The 18,461-nt window shown below is 38.8% G+C and overlaps 1 protein-coding gene across 2 annotated transcripts in view; it reads left to right on the forward strand.

Moving 5' to 3' along the window:
• The first annotated feature begins 565 nt into the window (after positions 1-565).
• The window catches only part of LOC121313332 (RNA polymerase II subunit A C-terminal domain phosphatase-like), a 143,427-nt gene continuing 125,531 nt past the window's right edge, over positions 566-18,461 (forward strand). Inside the window, exons 1-6 of one of the 2 annotated variants that reach the window (XM_041245741.1) lie at positions 566-1,464; positions 7,587-7,670; positions 9,369-9,462; positions 9,796-9,924; positions 15,440-15,590; positions 18,181-18,271. In XM_041245741.1, coding sequence (XP_041101675.1) covers positions 1,157-1,464; positions 7,587-7,670; positions 9,369-9,462; positions 9,796-9,924; positions 15,440-15,590; positions 18,181-18,271 — 857 coding nt within the window. In that variant the 5' untranslated portion in view covers positions 566-1,156. Of the gene's footprint in view, positions 1,465-6,070; positions 6,237-7,586; positions 7,671-9,368; positions 9,463-9,795; positions 9,925-15,439; positions 15,591-18,180; positions 18,272-18,461 lie in introns of those variants that run through there. The other variant, XM_041245742.1, reaches the window with a different exon arrangement.

An 18,461-nucleotide genomic window follows, 5' to 3' on the forward strand; every position in this document is an offset into this window, starting at 1 on the left:
TACTGCTTGCTCAAGGGTTTTAGAGAGGAACGGGAGAAGAGACAGGACGGTAATTCTGGAGGGATGAGGGATCAAGGGAGGTTTTTTTTTAAGCTGGGGTGATGCAGGCTTGTTTGAAGGCAGAGGGGAAACACAGAGCAGAGAGGTGTTAAGAAGATAGGAAATGAAAGGGAGTAGAGCAGGGGCAGCAGTCTGGAAGAGGTGAGTGGGGAGGGGTCCAGAGCACACATGGTGGGTTTTTGGTTCTGGAGTAGGGCGCATAGTCTCTGTCTGTCATGTGCCTGGTTCACATCACTGTCAGTCCCGCCCCTTTTCAAAGGAACGCCCTTCTGCCCTGCACCCACAAGAGAAAATGGCTGAATACCAATTGATTAATGTAAAGACTTGGTAATGTTATTTTCTAAAACCTAAATGTTTTCTTATTACAAAAAAAAAAAATAGTTTTACCCAGAAAATTATTACAATATACTGTTCACAGAAATGTTATAAACTAAAACCTCGTAGTTTTAGTTTTTTTTTTTTTTTCACACAAAATAAAAAAAATATATAATACATACAACTAATAAGTTTAATTATCGTTCAGGCTGTGGGTCGTGATTTCCGCCGTTTCTATCTTTATTCACAGACGAATTAGAACACCTCTGCTACGTGGAGGTAAAATGTGTTCTTTTTTTTTTTTTTTTACGCAGCTCTAAACCACGTTACACGTTGCTGACATTGAATGCTGTTGTACACCGAGTCCAGCGTCTTACTGTTACAGACGGCGAGTGTACTGCCCAGCTTCAGCTAAAATATAATTATATATTAAAAAAATATATAATTATATATTTGATCAATTAGCGATCACAAGATCCATCGGTGACGAAAACAACTCTGCCAATACCACTGCGTCTCTACCGGAAGCTGTGTACGACCCTGTGCTGTCTCTCGCAAGATTGTGTTTCCTGTTTACGGGCGGGAAGAGCGAACCTGAACCCTCTAGATATGCTCTTGCTCTCTGGTTTCTGCTGTTCAGCTGTTCAGTTTTAGCGCTCTGTCTCTTTAAATCCCGAGTATCTGCTACAGTGCACATATTTTTAGCGTGTTGTTTTGGTCATTTGGATATTTGTGATCAACCGCTGCAGCTAAAATTTAAAGTGATTGGAGTGCAAGACAGATGGAGGACCCGGCGGACTCTGGTGGCGGCGGCACCGCAGCTTCTGCGGACCCCTCGGTGCTGGTGACGGAGATCCACTGCTCGGCGGGGGCTCGTCCCTTGAGGCTGCTGGAATGGAAGGTAAAGCCCGGGTCGCATGTGAACATCGACTCGGTCCTAGCGGTGTGTATCCCCATCCCGGTGGATAGACAGGCCGGAGCAGAGCCCCGGGACCCGCCGAGTCGGCAGGCTGAGAAGAAGGTGAAGTCTGACCGGGCCGGAGTTGTGAGAGAGCTGTGCTGTCAGCCTGGACAGGTCATCTCTCCGGGGTAAGTGCATTACGAAAAAAATAACAAAGTGGCAAGTATCCTTTTAAAACAACGTCATGTAGCCATGGAAACACACCATCAGGTAATATGTAGAGATTTGGCTGTTTTTAGTGCTTATACGTTATGGAAAACTGTTAGAATAAATTAATACAAACATTTCTTGTTATCTTTATCCTACACAGATTAAAAATAATTTGCTAAATGCCATACTTGATTTCCCTGCTTTATTTATTATTGGAGAGTAATTAAATACATTCAGATTTTACTGTACATTCTATTACTAGCAGTTTTATACAGGTGACGGGACAGCGATATAACATCATTTTCTGAAATGCATTGGTGGCATGCAAGAATGACATGTGCAAACTGTAATGCAATTCACACATTGCCAACAGCCAGATCACCACCATTTGTAGCAAGTTGGTTTTAATTACATTTTTAGGAAATAATAACCTGCAAAGTTTACGTTGCTGGAGAATTGACACTCGGAAGCATCGACTGCAAGAATGTACATGACCTTTATTCATGTATGCATTTATTTATGTAAAAGATTATATATTTTTGTATTGTAAAAAAACAACAAAAAGCCCAAATTGGAAAACACAGCAACGCAAAGTATTTTCTGGAAACGCACTATTTTTGACAGGCCTAAAAACAGTGCAGCAGTCACAAGGAGGTGTGCATTTGTGTGCAAGTTGAAAGATGCGATTTTTGTATTTAGTGTTTACTATGTGTATTTGTATTTAGTGTTTACAATAGTTAAGTGTGTTGAAGTAGTGGTCACAAACATTAAAACATTTCAGTGTTTACAGCACAGAGTTTGATAGTCTGTGTGCTGGCCACGTGATTTTTTTTTTTTCGTTCTCTTTCTAGTAAATGTTAAGCTGTGTAAACTAAGACATATGAAATTGTTTTTAGTAAAAAAAAAAAACACATTTATGCTTTAAGTTCATTTTTCTAAACGTTGGCCTGTTGATCTTTAAATATGTCTCATACAGTTTTACTTTAATATTTTTTTTAAAGCCTTTGAACTTGAAAACATTACCTACCTCTTGATGTTTCTTTAAAAATATATCGCTGTAAAAGACTGCCATTTGTAACCACCTACCTCTGCAAATATAAAACTACCTTTAGTTTTAGGGGATGTAATGGTAACCACACCTATAACTCTCAGGTAAAACAATGGCAAATGCCATAGAAGTGTAAATCTGAACATATGAGGGACACTGCAACTGTAATGCCATAATACGCATACAATTTTTTAAAAAAAAGTCAGTCTCTTCTACTTTCACCTGAAGAGCAGACCTTTGACCTCTTGAAAGCTTGTGATTATTGTTTAGTTAGGCCAATAGGTATCACCTCTCCTCTTTGTCAGTAATTAAAAAGAACATGAACTTGTTTGGAAGCAATTATTGAAATTAAGGACCATTATAACTGCACATCAGAATAATCTGAAAAGCTGTCTGCTCTAAAGTGCTATTAATAGATATTGAATACAAACATACATCTGTTTTACACAGTGCACTTATCTGCACTAACATTTTATATAGTTTGGACAATGGTTGGATTTTCACAGTAAGCACCAGGAAATCTCTTGCTGTTAAAGATGGTTGGTTTCATTAACATGAGTTTGGAAAAGTAACTCATATTAATAAGAATGCTGGGGTGATGGTGCATCAGTCCCTTGTATCGTTTCAGTGGTCAAGCCTGTGCATTGTTCTTTGTGTGACTGTGCTATAGTAAATCACACTTTTTAGACCATCTAACTTGTGGCCTCAAATATTGTGTAGTCCCCAAATATTTTTTGGTAATACTTTTATATATGTATTCAGCTGATCCTGTTAAATCATGTATTAACCAGTGTGCTTATCCTATTCAGCCCACTAATCAAGCCTATTTCAGCAAGGTACTTACTGCTGGAAGTTTTTCTAAAGCAGACATTTGTCCAAAACCATGGCGTTTATCACAAGTTTAACCTACAAGTTCCAAACCATGTACTGCATAATAACAAAAATGAAGCATTTCTAGTCAGCGGTTTTGAGTGGAACTACCCTTCCTTAATGTTTTATACATGTCTGCAATGTTAAGAGTTCAAATTATTTGTTTAGATTGTCCCCTGCATCGGGGGTCAGCAGTTAAATTTCGTGGTGGGCCAAATAACCTGCAGAAGCTGCAGAGTGGGTCACGTACATCCACGACCCACCGCAGGGGAAATAAGCTCTACAAATGAGTTGCTGTATGGCGCATGGCATAGAGAACACATTGAACATTTTCAATGTATTTCAACCTGTCATTCATATCATAGTCCGGGGCGCACTGCACATTTTCATAACCTATGTATGGTTGCTGCTGTATTTTTGATGCGCTTACATCAAGATGTGCCTGCATGCACCCTGGGCTGTATGAGCTTTACCTGCATTCCTGGTGGCAATGCTGCGTCTGCATATATGATTCAATGTATCAATATCTGTTCCATGATGGGGGGGAAAAAAAAACCCAGCAGATTAAATTGTTTCACCAGCAACCGGCTCATCAAAAAAAAAAAAAAAAAAAAAAAAAAAAAAGGAATAAGGTAACAATTGTGATTGTGTTCTTGTAAACTCCAAATACTTATCAGTAAAAATATTATAGGGTTTGTGTTGCATCTTTAAGAGACAAATTAGTTTTCTTTAACATTCCGATATGTTGAAAGTGAAACATAACTCGAAATGTCAGCTGCTGAGCCGGTGCCCTCCACATTTGTCAAGTAGTTTTGAGAGACATTGTGCGATGTGGTATTTCAGCAAAGTAATGAGGGGTGCATACATTTCTGGAGGACTGCCTATTATGGCTGTCAGGTCTTTCACACTCACACCTGATGTTTTTAAAGCTGATCGTAAAAGGAAAGTGCAGTTGTTCTCATTGAATTTGTTAGAACGCAATGAAGCATTTAAACTACAACACAATCATGTTTTTTATTAACACAGGTGTGTGTTTACATGCATTGACCAATCGGAATAACCGCTCCAGGTCAGCAGACGAAACCATGGCCAGCCAATAACAAACAGCTGCAAGGTGTTGAAATCCAGTGTTTTGCAGGTGTTAAGGAGGATTTTTACAGGACTGCAGCAAGGCCAGCAAAATGAAAAGCAACAAAATAGCTTTTTGTCTTACCATTTTACCAACAAATGCACAAAAAGGTCAAAGTACACATGCATGCCGTATGCATATGAGTATTGAGCTCACATGTCCGACGACAGTGTATAGTACTTATTTTTTATTTATTAATCAAAAATACAATTCGCCACATGTTGCTAATGTGTTGAACAACCCTGCTGTAAATAATGGAATGTGTCTGCAAAAAACAGCAAGTTTTGTCTTCACAGTAGAGATTGTAGAAATGCAAGATTTTATCTTAACCACTAGAGGGATCCACAAGCCAAAATAAACAAAACAGTAACCACAAATTAATGATTTTCCAAGAGACGCACACATCTTTTTCCTGATTTATAGTAAACACAGTTGGTTCAGATGTGCTTTCAATTAATTTACATAACCAATATAGTCTTGGGTCTAAATGCAAGGTGTCATGTTTTTTTCTGTTTTTAATTAAACAATGGAGACAACTGCACAAACTACTGTGTTTTTTATTTGCTGTTGTAATGATATCCATTACATGAGAGTAGATGTTGAACTTCATGCTGATTTGAACTTGATAAGCACCAACTAAGACGTAGCTTTGCAGTAAACTAATGTGATCCATCTGCATCTCCATCCATTTGTGCTGTTTTCCATCTGATGATGTAGATGTACTTTTGTCTGGTGTTGATTGCTGAAGTGTAATGCTGGCTCCAGGGATCAGCTCATTTTGCCTCCCCAGCGCATCAGCACACACAACAGCTGTGATGCTGGCTCCCCAGCGCATCAGCATGACAACCGCCTAGATTCAGCAGGTATCTCTGGGGTCTTCAAGTGGGCACCTTCCATCCTCTGTGTTTTGTTGACTCGCCCACAACACCTCAAGAGGACTCGACAATGATTCTGGTGTCCCAGCATCACCTCACTCCATCCCCCGCTCAGCCCAGCACTTACCTATACATTAGCGTTGCTTTCTTTCTAATGTGCTTGAGATCCCCATCCAGAATCTTTCTGTCTCAACCACAGCCAGTTGCTGCTCCTTTCTGCTAATTCAGATAAGTTCTTCACTGTGTGATGCAACTCTTGGCCACTGAACCCGATGTCTCTGAGAAACCGGATTGTAGAGTGTGCCACAAATCCTCGGCAACCCACCTCCACTGGGTACACTCGGACTCTCCATCCTCGCTGTTCTGCTTCAGCAGCTAATTGACCCTACCGAAGTTTCTTCCTCTCATACGCCTCATCCACAGTATCTTCCCATGGCACTGGTAACTCTACCAAATGAACAAGGCGTACTGATCCAGACCACAAGACAACGTCTGGTCGAAGGTTAATGGTGGCAGTCTCGGGTGGATAAATAAGCCGTTGACCAACATCTGCCAGCATCTTCCAGTCTGTAGCAGCCTGAGCGAGGTTTGGTTTTAACACCTTTTCTTGGTGGTTGCTCTCCTGGACAGAGGAATATTGTCTTTTGTGTGTAATGCTTTGATGGAACTGGTGGCAACTTATTGGTCAGGTTACGCTTGTCTTCCAATGCTAAGGTCAAACATCGCAGCACGTGGTCATGGCACCAAATAAACCGTCCATGGTTAAGACCCACCTTACTTGTTTTATTTTCTTTCAGTTGGTGTCCTTTGTGCAGAAAAATGTATAAAGTAAGTAATTACTGTCTCTGAAGACCTCGTTTGGTGTGTTGCAGACATGGTAAAGACATGTTGCCATAAATAAGAACAGTTATAAATGTCTCCTAATTTTAAAACATCAAGTTTTTCCATAAAAATGTACTGTATGCCTTTTATAGAAACTGGACTGTGTTGATTGTTTTATTATTTATATTAAACATGCGCATTTAGCTTGTAAACTTGTAGCGTTCTGTGTTCTCTAGGGGCGCTGTTACACTTCTGAATGCGCAACATGGTAGCATCACAGCCAAGCACTTACTAGTAGTGAGAGAGACTCGGAACACAGAATCCGTTTACGCGCTAATGTGCATTTAATGTAATTAATAAAACGATAAACAAAACACGGGAACAAGCAAACAGCAGTGTGGTGGCCAAAACAAAAGGTTTTTAAAAAATCCCAATCCATCTACTTTAATTACCATGGTTTCAGGCTGAGCAGCCACTTCCAATCAAACACAGCGTCAGAAAACTCCACTGAACACCAGCGGTATTTCTCACTATATTTAACACCACAGCACAGGAAACGCGGACCTCCACCTGTCACCAACATTATCTACCATTGACACCTGTGATCACCCTTTGACTGTGCCCTAATTAATCACCCATTATTTGGGTCCAGCCACATTTCTAGGTGTATCTGCAGGGTGGAATTTTACTCCCTCCTTGCCAGCCCAATTTCACCACACAAACCCACACACCAGCAGGGCTTTCACCCTGCCACAGGGGTATATATATGCCAGTAGCCTGAAAGCTTGCATTATGATGAAACCTGATCTTGACCAGAATGAGATTTCAAAAATCAGAAGAAGGATTTATAATTCCTACGCAATGCAACCAGAACCAAGATTAAAAAATAAATAAAATGCAAAGCTAATAAAATGTTTCAAACCTGTCCTGTTATTTTAAGGATACTTGTCATGCATATAGTTATTCATTTGCATATAGTTATTCATTTGCACAAACTGAAGACTTTTTATGGGGGGGACGGGACCCGACAAATATAGTTCTTTTTTGTTACTATGTGTGAAATTCTAAACCAAATGAATATCATAAATATAAAAATCAGGTTATTAAAAACACTAGAGAAAAAGTAGTTATGACTAATGGTGAAATTTGAATTCATTAATTGTTACCCAGGGTAGCCCAGATGAGAGGCACCATCCTTGTTTTGAAGTGCAGTTGCCTCGAGTGTACTCTGCGTTATAGCTACTGTACGAAAACTTCACGAATGTATCCGAAACAGATTTAAATTCATATAAAACCATTTTCTTTCTAATGTCTTGATTTTGTTAACGCACAGTATTTTCATTAATTGTTCTTCAGGGATATATTAGTACGAATTGAAGAATGTACCCATCCAGTTGTCATGAAAGGCCTCTGTGCAGAATGTGGCCAGGATCTCACACAGTAAGTACTATGTTTCCATCATGAGAACCATGAAAATAATTTGAAAAACTCAATCATGTTACTGCTATCTACAAACCACAAAAGATTGCTTCAATACATGTTGTGTATTTCCAACTTCTAAATTCTGTCACCAACCTACAGTATTTCCTTCATTGATCAGTATAATTAATTGAATTAGTATAACTAAATGCTCATTGTTCATCCATCAGCGCAAGAGACTGAATCCTGATAGATAGCTATCTTAACTGGGGCAGACTTTGGATTTGTTGCACTATGAGAGGTTTCTAATATTGTTCTATTTTATTTGTTGCTATGCTTTGTCTATTTCCTTAAATTCAATGTAAAGGCAAGTTTGCTAAGTTACTGATAAGGACACATTCCTTATTTGGATACGATATATGGAGGTGTCTTCTAATCTCTTGTAATAGATCTTATTTGCACGGTGTGTTTGTCAAATGCATGAATTGTGGGTGTGCTATTAGAAGGATCAAAAGCAAACCAAGCAATAATGGAAAACAGTTGCAAAAGAAAGAATTGCTGTAGAAAAGGTAAAACCACAGGTTAGGTATAACTAAAAAGGCATGTTTAGGGATTTTTGTTACACCAGAGTTCACACTCTGTTGTCTCAGAAATTGGTAATTATGGGCTTGAATGCCTTTTTCGTATTGCATGCTGTTCTGTTAGTTTAATCATGTATTAGTATTAAACTGACTAATTGTTGTATTGAGCCAGCCATTATGGGTTAATCCACAATTAAGACTCGCACTAGTGAGCCAGTCAACAGGTTGATTTCCACCTGCTCCCGATTTGCTGCTGTTTTTCTAGAATTCCAGTTTATATATTCTTTCATCTACCTTATCCCTTGGTAGTTTTGCAGTGTTTACAAAAATGCATTTATTTATTTCAGGATGCTAAGTGGACTATTTTTTTTTAAATATACACTGTTGTATGCTTTTATGATCAGATTGATCAGAACTTGATATAATTTTGTCATTTTTTTCCCCACCTCTACAACCCTCAGACATTGTTATGTGCAGAGTTGAATAAAACAGCAGTTCCATTTTGAGAAATGCTTTCAGTTTTTTCATTTCAGAGTAAATTTTTAATTAACTAATTTCATGTTTTAATAATATCAATATAAAAAGAAATGAATCCATTAAATTCATAGATATCATTTGGAAATTAAGTGTTATATTTTACATTATTTAGTTCTTCATTTTAAAACCAACTTTTCCCCTGCTTGTCTGAAAGAATGCCACTGAATTACTATTTTGTCATAGTTCTGTTGGGACAGCCTTAAGTGTCTGCATGACTTCCTTGTGTCTGTCTGACAAGAAGCAATCGGAAATTGTTGTTCAGAAATCGTCTGATTGCATTTCTGTGTTAGCAGATCTATAAATAGAGCTAGGTATGTTACACATGATATGATGAGGTAGTATGAAGCCCTTCTGTTTCCAGGGTTGGACGGTTTGTTGGTTGCTGTTCTTAGAAGCTGCTGGACAAAGATAGTTCTTGTGGTTGTGGTGGTGTTTTTTGATGGGGGCAAAACTCAATGCATTGACAAAAACATAACGCATTGAACTGTTTAATTTAATTTTATAGCTAACTTTTTAGTACTTAATTTAGAACAAGATAGCATTCAAAGACTAATTAAATAGCCACATTCTAATAATTTTAAATAACTTTTCAATTGTGTAGATTGCAAAACAAAAATGGAAAACAGCAAACCCCCATATCCACAGCCAACGTGTCCATGGTCCACAGTGTCCCGGAGCTGATGGTCAGCTCAGAGGTAAGTAAGCACTCCTGGAGTTCAGTGTTTAGGACAAGGTTTCTCGTGTAACAGACAAACCCATCCCAGGTCCCCCTTCTGTCTCTGGTTTCCATTTGGTATGGAAATCAGCTCCAGAACTGAGATTCACTTAATGTGATGTCAGATTTAATTTGTTTGTTTGAAAAGATCACTCTCATTACAACAGATGTGATAAGAACAGGCCAGAAGGATCCAGTGGTGGTGGCATCTGTAAATATGTATGTCAGTTATAACAGGTAGATGTTGTGGATGTAGGTCATGATACAGATGGTGACTAAGTTGCATAAAGATGCTTTTGTTTATTTTCTCCAGCAAGCTGAGCAGTTGGGGAGAGAAGACCAACACCGACTATACAGAAACAGGAAACTTGTGCTGATGGTAGATTTGGACCAGACGTTGATCCATACTACTGAGCAACACTGCAAGCAAATGTCCAACAAGGTAAACTGATTGTAGGGCCTCTGGGGGAGTTTGACCAGTTGACCAATTTGACCACCAGAAATTCTTTGTTTGTTGGAGGGTGTTTGAGTGTTTGTTGGTATTATTTTTTTTAACTTTGTAGTGAAGGCCAATGCATAGCCTACAACTGTTTATTCTTTTGTTTGAACCTTTATTTTGGCCCTTATGCCGTGTTTATTTGTTCTTGTGTTTTGTTTAATAAATCTGCACTCTAGTGCTTCAACTGCACCTTCCTTATTTGAGTCTCTTTCCTGCTGATAACATCTCGGGCCAAAGCGCTATCCTATCACATGTGGTGTTAAGTAGGATAGCATCCTCTAGAGACAGAGCAGGACAGCATTTGATGGGCAAACTGACAGAGGAGTGGGAGCAGGAGCAGGAGCAGAGGCGTCTGCAAGCTGAAGGCGCTTTCATTTGCGTGGCTTGCTTGGAGTTTGGGCACCACCAAGAGGTGTCCATACGAAGACCCCTGCTTTATGATGGCATATGCGAGGGATGAGGTGGAGTCCCCGGATGAGTGGCTCTGCCTTAAAGCTCAAGACCAGCTACCTACCTGAAAGCTAGAGAGTGGGTCCCCCTGCCTCTCAAGCCATATGGAACAGTGGTGTGGACACCACCCTTGCATGCCTGTGGACACCCTATTACTGCCCCCTTCAGGGTGAAAAGGAGTTGCCACCTGCCAGAAAGAGGAAGAAGTGGAGGAATGGCTGTTCCCTGCCCGAGTGTCCAGAGAGGGATGTCCTGCCTGCCCGATTGCCAGAGAGGGAGGAGCTGCCTGCCCGAGTGCCAGAAGGAGGAGAAACTCTAATAGGTTGTGCCTATTTGCTGTGTGCTGATCAAGGTTGCCCCAGTAGTTTCTTGAAACTTGGCTTGTGTTTCTGATACACTTTAAATGGCTGGGCACTTCTGATAACTTGGTGTTTTTTTCACATTTCCAATTAGTTTTTGTTTCAGATATCACTTCTTTTTTCACTAATGAACAATAACACATACATTACGGGGACAGCAAAATTGCTCAACCTATATTGAGGCAATGTATTGCTGTTTGTATAGGGTAAATTTAAATAGTAGCCTAGTCTGTTAAAAGGGATAAGATGTGAATCTGTGTAGTGTAGTAGTTATGTATTTGGGTGAAAGTATGACTAATTAGGGTTCAAATCTTGCTTGTATCAAAGTATCTGGACAGTGACACATTTTTTGTTGTGTTGACTCTATTCCAGCACTTTGGATTTGAAATGATACAATGACTATAGGGTTAAAGTGCAGACTGTCAGCTTTAATTTAAGGGAATTTTCATCCATATCGGGTGAACAGTTTAGAAATTACAGCATGTTTTCTACATAGTCCTCCCATTTTAGGGTACCAAAAGTATTTGGACAATTGGCTCCACAACTGTCTCTCATTAGGCCGGTGTGTTTGTTTGCATTGTTAGTTAATGCACAAGAGAGCTGACAGTGTCTAGTCTTGATTCTAGGCTTTGCATTTGCCTTTGGAGTCTGTTGCTGGTGTCTGACAACATGAGGACCAAAGAAGTGTCAATGCAAGTAAAGCTAGCCATCATGAGGCAGAAAGAATAAATCGATCAGAGACGTAGCCAAAACATTAGGCGTGCCAAAATCAACTGTTTAGTACATCATTAATCAGAAAGGTAGCACTGGTGTGCTTAGCAGTGGCAAACAACCTGGTAGACCAAGGAAGACATTATAGCGGATGACCAAAGAATACTTTCAGTGGTGAAGAAAAACCCCCTAACAACAGTCCAACAGAACAGGAACACTCTCCAGGAGGTAGGAATAGATGTGTCAAAGACTACCATACGCAGAAGAGTACACCAGCAGAACTTCAGAGGGTACACCACTATTAACTGCCCACATTTTGTGTTTTACAATTATAAAAACAGTAGCTTGAGCCACAGATTGAACAGCAAAAATAAGGTTGCCTTTGCCTTGCAGAGCTTCACAAATACCTGTCCAGCCCCCAGCCCTGTGAAGAAACAAGCTTCCTCCCTATCTTCTCAGAATTCCATGCTCTTTGAAATCTTAACTACATCCCTGTTAAGACAATTCTTAAAAGGCTAATCGATCCAGTGAAAATGGGATTAAGCATCTCTATAATTCTGATAGAAACCCAGCTTGCTAAATTCTGTTTAGTGATGTAGGTATGTTTCTTGAATAACAGCTTTCAGTTCACTCTGACAAGTGGGATGTGTGTTTCTTTTTATTAATATGATTTAACACTGAAGTAAATGAGTTGGAAGATGAATATGTGTGAGAGTGTGAATCTTCAATTTTTTTAAATGCACTGAACCCCTGTTTTATGAGAAGTGTTAATGAATATTCTTGGAAAACCACATGTTGGTTTTTCATAATTCTGCCAGCCAAAGTAAGTAGCCTAGACCAGTGATTCTCAAACTGGTGAATGTGTGCCTGTGAGACCAGAGTGGTGTTCTTACGACAACAGTTAACATTATCTGCAGTAATGATGTACAGTTTTGGTAGGGGAACTAGAACCTTACAATCTGCTACTCTGCTGTCAGCATTTGCTTTTTTGCCATTTGTTAAAGCTATACTTTAATGTAATTAAATTTTTTTGTTTGGAATAAGAAGTGAGTTAAATCTTAGAGAAAAAGAATCTAGAAGAAATTCAACAATTTCCCTTTTGCCAAAAAAGGACCATGAATTAGCTTGCACCACTCTGTGATGATGGCTTTCTTTCTACATTATTTATGTAGATGACACACATTTAATTTGAACTTGACAGCTGAGCTAACTCAAGAACCTCTGCCGCAGCAAACCACAACTCAGCTGCTGCTGTTTTATTTGAAAAAATGTCACACAACTCTCGCTGGAGATCTTGCTAAGATGACGCATATAATATTTAAATTAGTATATTGTGGCTCTCTACATTAAAAGATTTTTTCTTAGTACATTTGACAAAATGTGCACTTCGCGAATTCTCGTAACGAAAATGCAACCTGAGGTATGTTTGTACTACTACTGACCCATCTTAGTACATCCACCCTTAAATATCTTTTTAGATTTAAGTAAACTTTGATCTAAATATTTTTACTTGGATTATATTTTAATAGAGGAATTTTAAAAATGCCATCCATAAATGTGGTTAATTTGTAGCTTATTTAAAAAACAAAAAAACAAAAAACAGCAATGTGATTTAATACATGAACCACAAATAAGTTACTTAATTACATTTAATTTGTAAGTACATGGTTAATTAACAGAAAACATGATGGTTCTTTGTGGGTTAATCAAAAATAATCAGTTTGAGTAAAGACATACACAGCTTGGGACACCTTACCCACACAGAACCATCATGTACAGTGGCTTGCGAAAGTATTGACCCCCCCCTTGGCATTTTTCTTATTTTGTTGCCTTACAACCTGGAATTGATTTTTTGGGGGTTTGTATCATTTGATTTACACAACATGCCTACCACTTTGAAGATGCAAAATATTTTTTATTGTGAAACAAACAAGAAATAAGACAAAAAAAACAGAAAACTTGAGCGTGCATAAGTATTCACCCCTCCAAAGTCAATACTTTGTAGAGCCACCTTTTGCAGCAATTGCAGCAGCAAGTCTCTTGGTATGTATCTATAAGCTTGGCACATCTAGCCACTGGGATTTTTGCCCATTCTTCAAGGCAAAACTGCTCCAGCTCCTTCAAGTTGGATGGGTTCTGTTGGTGTACAGCAATCTTTAAGTCATACCACAGATTCTCAATTGGATTGAGGTCTGGGCTTTGACTAGGCCATTCCAAGACATTTAAATGTTTCCCCTTAAACCACTCGAGTGTTGCTTTAGCAGTATGCTTAGGGTCATTGTCCTGCTGGAAGGTGAACCTCTGTCCCAGTCTCAAATCTCTGGAAGACTGAAACAGGTTTCCCTCAAGAATTTCCCTGTATTTAGCGCCATCCATTATTCCTTCAATTCTGACCAGTTTCCCAGTACCTGCTGATGAAAAACATCCCCACAGCATGATGCTGCCACCACCATGCTTCACTGTGGGGATGGTGTTCTCGGGGTGATGAGAGGTGTTGGGTTTGCGCCAGACATAGCGTTTTCCTTGATGGCCAAAAAGCTCAATTTTAGTCTCATCTGACCAGAGTACCTTCTTCCATATGTTTGGGGAGTCTCCCACATGCCTTTTGGTGAACACCAAACGTGTTTGCTTATTTTTTTCTTTAAGCAATGGCTTTTTTCTGGCCACTCTTCCGTAAAGCCCAGCTCTGTGGAGTGTACGGCCTAAAGTGGTCCTATGGACAGATACTCCAATCTCCACTGTGGAGCTTTGCAGCTGCTTCAGGGTTATTTTTGGTCTCTTTGTTGCCTCTCTGATTAATGCCCTCCTTGCCTGGTCTGTGAGTTTTGGTGGGCGGCCCTCTCTTGCCAGGTTTGTTGTGGTGCCATATTCTTTCCATTTTTTAATAATGGCTTTAATGGTGCTCCGTGGGATGTTCAAAGTTTCGGATATTTTTTTATAACCCAACCCTAATCTGTACTTCTCCACAACTTTGTCCCTGACCTGTTTGGAGAGCTCCTTGGTCTTCATGGTGCTGCTTGCTTGGTGGTGCCCCTTGCTTAGTGGTGTTGCAGACTCTGGGGCCTTTCAGAACAGGTGTATATATAATGAGATCATGTGACAGATCATGTGACACTTAGATTGCACACAGGTGGACTTTATTTACAATTAAACTAATTATATAAACTAATTATGTGACTTCTGAAGGTAATTGGTTGCACCAGATCTTATGTAGAGGCTTAATAGCAAAGGGGGTGAATACATATGCACGCACCACTTTTCCGTTATTTATTTTTTAGAATTTTTTTAAACAAGTTATTTTTTTCATTTCACTTCACCAATTTGGACTATTTTGTGTACGTCTATTACATGAAATCCAAATAAAAATCAATTTTAATTCCAGGTTGTAAGGCAACATAATAGGAAAAATGCCAAGGGGGGTCAATACTTTCGCAAGCCACTGTATCCTCTCTAAGGTTTGCTGGAATTATGTAATTAACTCTATGTTCCTTCACTACTGTACATCGATAATAAAAGGAAGTTGGACATAAAGCATACTTGCTATGTTTTAGTCAGATTAAATACATAAACAACTGTGTAATCTTATACACATGGTGTTGTAAATATATAAAATACATTAGTTATTGCAGGATTTCTCATGATATTTTTATTTTGTTTGTACCAAACATTTGCAAGATGTTTAACTTTAAGAATAAATGTTTAATTATTTGTAATGGTCACATCATAAAGCACCACAAGAAGCCTTCCAATATAACAGCCCTAGTCACTATTTAATACAATATAAGCATACACGTACATGTTGTAGTAGCAAAACACAGTAGAATGGTTCTCAAGATGGGCTATACATATTTCAGATATGTTTACTGTGGCCGGGCCTTTTGTTCTGTATTTATTTTTCTTTACGTGATATGAAAGCTGTTTATTTTCCCCCTTTCCAGGGAATCTTCCACTTTCAGCTTGGCCGGGGAGAGCCGATGCTGCACACCCGGTTACGTCCCCACTGCAAAGATTTCCTTGAGAAGATCGCCAAACTGTACGAGTTGCACGTTTTTACCTTTGGTAGCAGGCTGTATGCACACACCATAGCAGGTATGCAAAAACACTGCAGGTGGAAGAGCACCTGACTTGAGTGTATTGCAAGATATGCAATCTCTTTCATTTTAAATGTAGGAATACCTTAAGCAAGATGTTTTCAAAAATGCGTAACTGCTTGTATTCAATGTATATCTGTAGATCATAAAGCATATGTTATATGTAGGGGGTAAGCAAGTTACACTGCTGTGTCCACAGTGCAGTTCATCACCGATTTGTAGTCTTGGTGCCCTATACTTTTTATTACAGTTTGGCCCGTGAGGTTGTCATCTTGTAAGGTTGTCTGAAATAACCAGACAGGCAGCCTGCAAAATAGGCCATTGGTAGGCTTGTACATCCTGCAAAACCTTGCCATTGAACATAAATTGAAAACCTGAAAAGTAAAAAAATCTATATATTTTGAAGAAAACACATTGTGTAGCTTGTTGTCTTTTTGATCTGTCATCTCCTCAAAGTAAGTATATTTTTAATAAATCAAAAATGTACTTAAGTTATACAGGCTAACGCATTACTTTCTCATTATCTAATAGCTTTTTTTTGTGTTTGGGTAATTTTAGTTTTCAAGTAGCATAGCTTTATTAGTAATATACATCATTAAACCTAGTGAGTTAAGGGAGGCATCTGAGATTTTTATTTATTTTTTTGTCACCTCGCCTTGTTTGATATGTGAACAAACATCAGCTGTCCCTCCTTGGTTGAGTAACAGTTAAAATCTTTAACACTTACAATTACTGAAAGAAACAATATGGGGGGGTTGGGGGATTTAATAGAAGATTTCCAACAGCAGCCACTTGGTGGCAGCACATATCTATAAAGGTATTACTTGTACAGTACTTGTAGGATAGCTTAGCTTGGAGAACAGTAACAGCAGTCTGTGTGTGTGTGTGTGTGACCCACTTCAGTAAGTTGGCATTTCAACGAGGTGAACATTTTACAAAGTAATGTGAAGTGGCAAGTGGGTATTGTATTACTGTTAGCCAATTCATTATTTAAGAATTAAGATCATTACAGCATGTGATGATTCTTGGAAACTTATGTTTGCAAACATTCCGAGTAGGTCTTATGGGTTGCTTCATCAGCCTGTACAGAGCAGGTGCAGTGACTTTTTTTATTGTGCTGATTAACAACTGACATCACGAAGATGCTGCATAATGATCTGTTGATCTTGGGCAGGTGTTGTGACTCTTGGTCTCCCAGTTCGTGGCCTGTCATTGACAGAGTGTGTCTGGTTATACCGTCTTGCCAGGCTTGAAATTGCTGGCTGTGAACACTCAAGACGATGAGCCACAGTACGCTGCTCTAGTCCAGGCTGCAACATGCCGATTGCACGAAGACGCTGCTCTCTTGACAGGCGTGGCATATTGTTTTTTCAGTGATTTCTTTATTGCTTTTTTTTCAAGCTTGCAGTTGAACAGCTGAAATCACTCCATATCCAGTGTCCAGTTAACCGTCCCACTAATTAGCTGATTAAGTGCAAATGCTTCAGTCATCGTCACTCAAGTGTATCATGGTCAAGGATGAATGATCGAGTGATTAAAAAGAAACCAAAAACAGTCAATGTCCATCATTTATATACCTTATTTTTTTCATAAAAATAAGTGTTATAATAGTGATAGGTTTCTTTTGATGCTCTGTATATAACAATTTCAGAGCCTGTACTTTTGAAGAACAGAAAAAATGTCTCTTAGAGGGTTAAAGTTTTAAGTTCAAGTTTCCAGCTACTAAAAAGGCTGTACTAGTACTTTGTGGAAAAGGGAGTAAAAGAAAGTTGACAAATAGTGAGCACAGACTGGCGATTCAAAACAGCTCCAAGTACAGTAAGTAGTTCAAGCTTTTTACTGAACAAATGAGAATGTAAAAATGTATATCTGTCATTTATAATAATTATATATTCACATTTAAAGGAGTGCTAACCAAGGCATGCATTTTCCCCACCTAACTTAGCTCTCACTACAGTACTACGGTATTTCTCTGCTGCAGATTTAAAGGAATACTGTTAGCAGTCCAGGGTTTTAGCTCTGATTTAATTTAGTTGTATTCATGTGTAAAAATTGAAATGAGAAGTTGTGTAGAGAACTCTGACAAGAACTGGTTCACAGGCGCTGCAAAACAGCTCTGGCTTTAGTGAACGAGTTGTTTTTAGATTACTTTCTTTTTTCAGACCACTAACTTTATACATAAAACACCTGTCTTTATTACAGCTCTTGTTCATGTTATTGCTCATGTCAGGAGTCTGTGGCTTAAAGTTTTGTCAAAAAAAAGGAACATGTATTCTCCAAATATTACAGTATGCTTAATGATAGTGTTTGTGGTCTTATTTTGCGTCTTTGCAAAGTTGAATATTTTCACAATGTTTACATTATGTGAAAATACACTATAACCATGTTCTCAGTTATGTTATTGTATAAAAAAAAAAAAAATCTAGTTTACAATAATTTCGTTAGAGGTTTAGGGTTGCTTATGTTTCCTACACATACTAGCAGGGATCTAAACTACAAAGCTGGTTTGTGCTCATGTACCAATGTACCGGGCTTGTGCTGTGTAAAAATGTGTAATTCATAACTCATGTTTTCTGCTTTCTGTTTAGGATTTTTAGATCCTGAAAAGAAGCTCTTCTCACATCGAATTCTGTCAAGGGATGAATGTATTGATCCTTTCTCTAAAACGGGAAACCTCAGGTAAGATATCTGCATTAACACAGAGATGTGTTATTTCTGAGTGTCATTAATCCTTTTCTGACTTGGAAATATACTAGTATAGCGGTGGAGACTGTCTGTCCACAACTGTTTGGATAGCACAACCACAACTAGATTTATGTTATTTGTGGTTGTTTTGTGTGGTATAATGGAGAGAACCACACAACACTTG

This window comes from Polyodon spathula, chromosome 3 (genome assembly GCF_017654505.1).
Source record: "Polyodon spathula isolate WHYD16114869_AA chromosome 3, ASM1765450v1, whole genome shotgun sequence".
NCBI classification, from domain to species: domain Eukaryota; kingdom Metazoa; phylum Chordata; class Actinopteri; order Acipenseriformes; family Polyodontidae; genus Polyodon; species Polyodon spathula.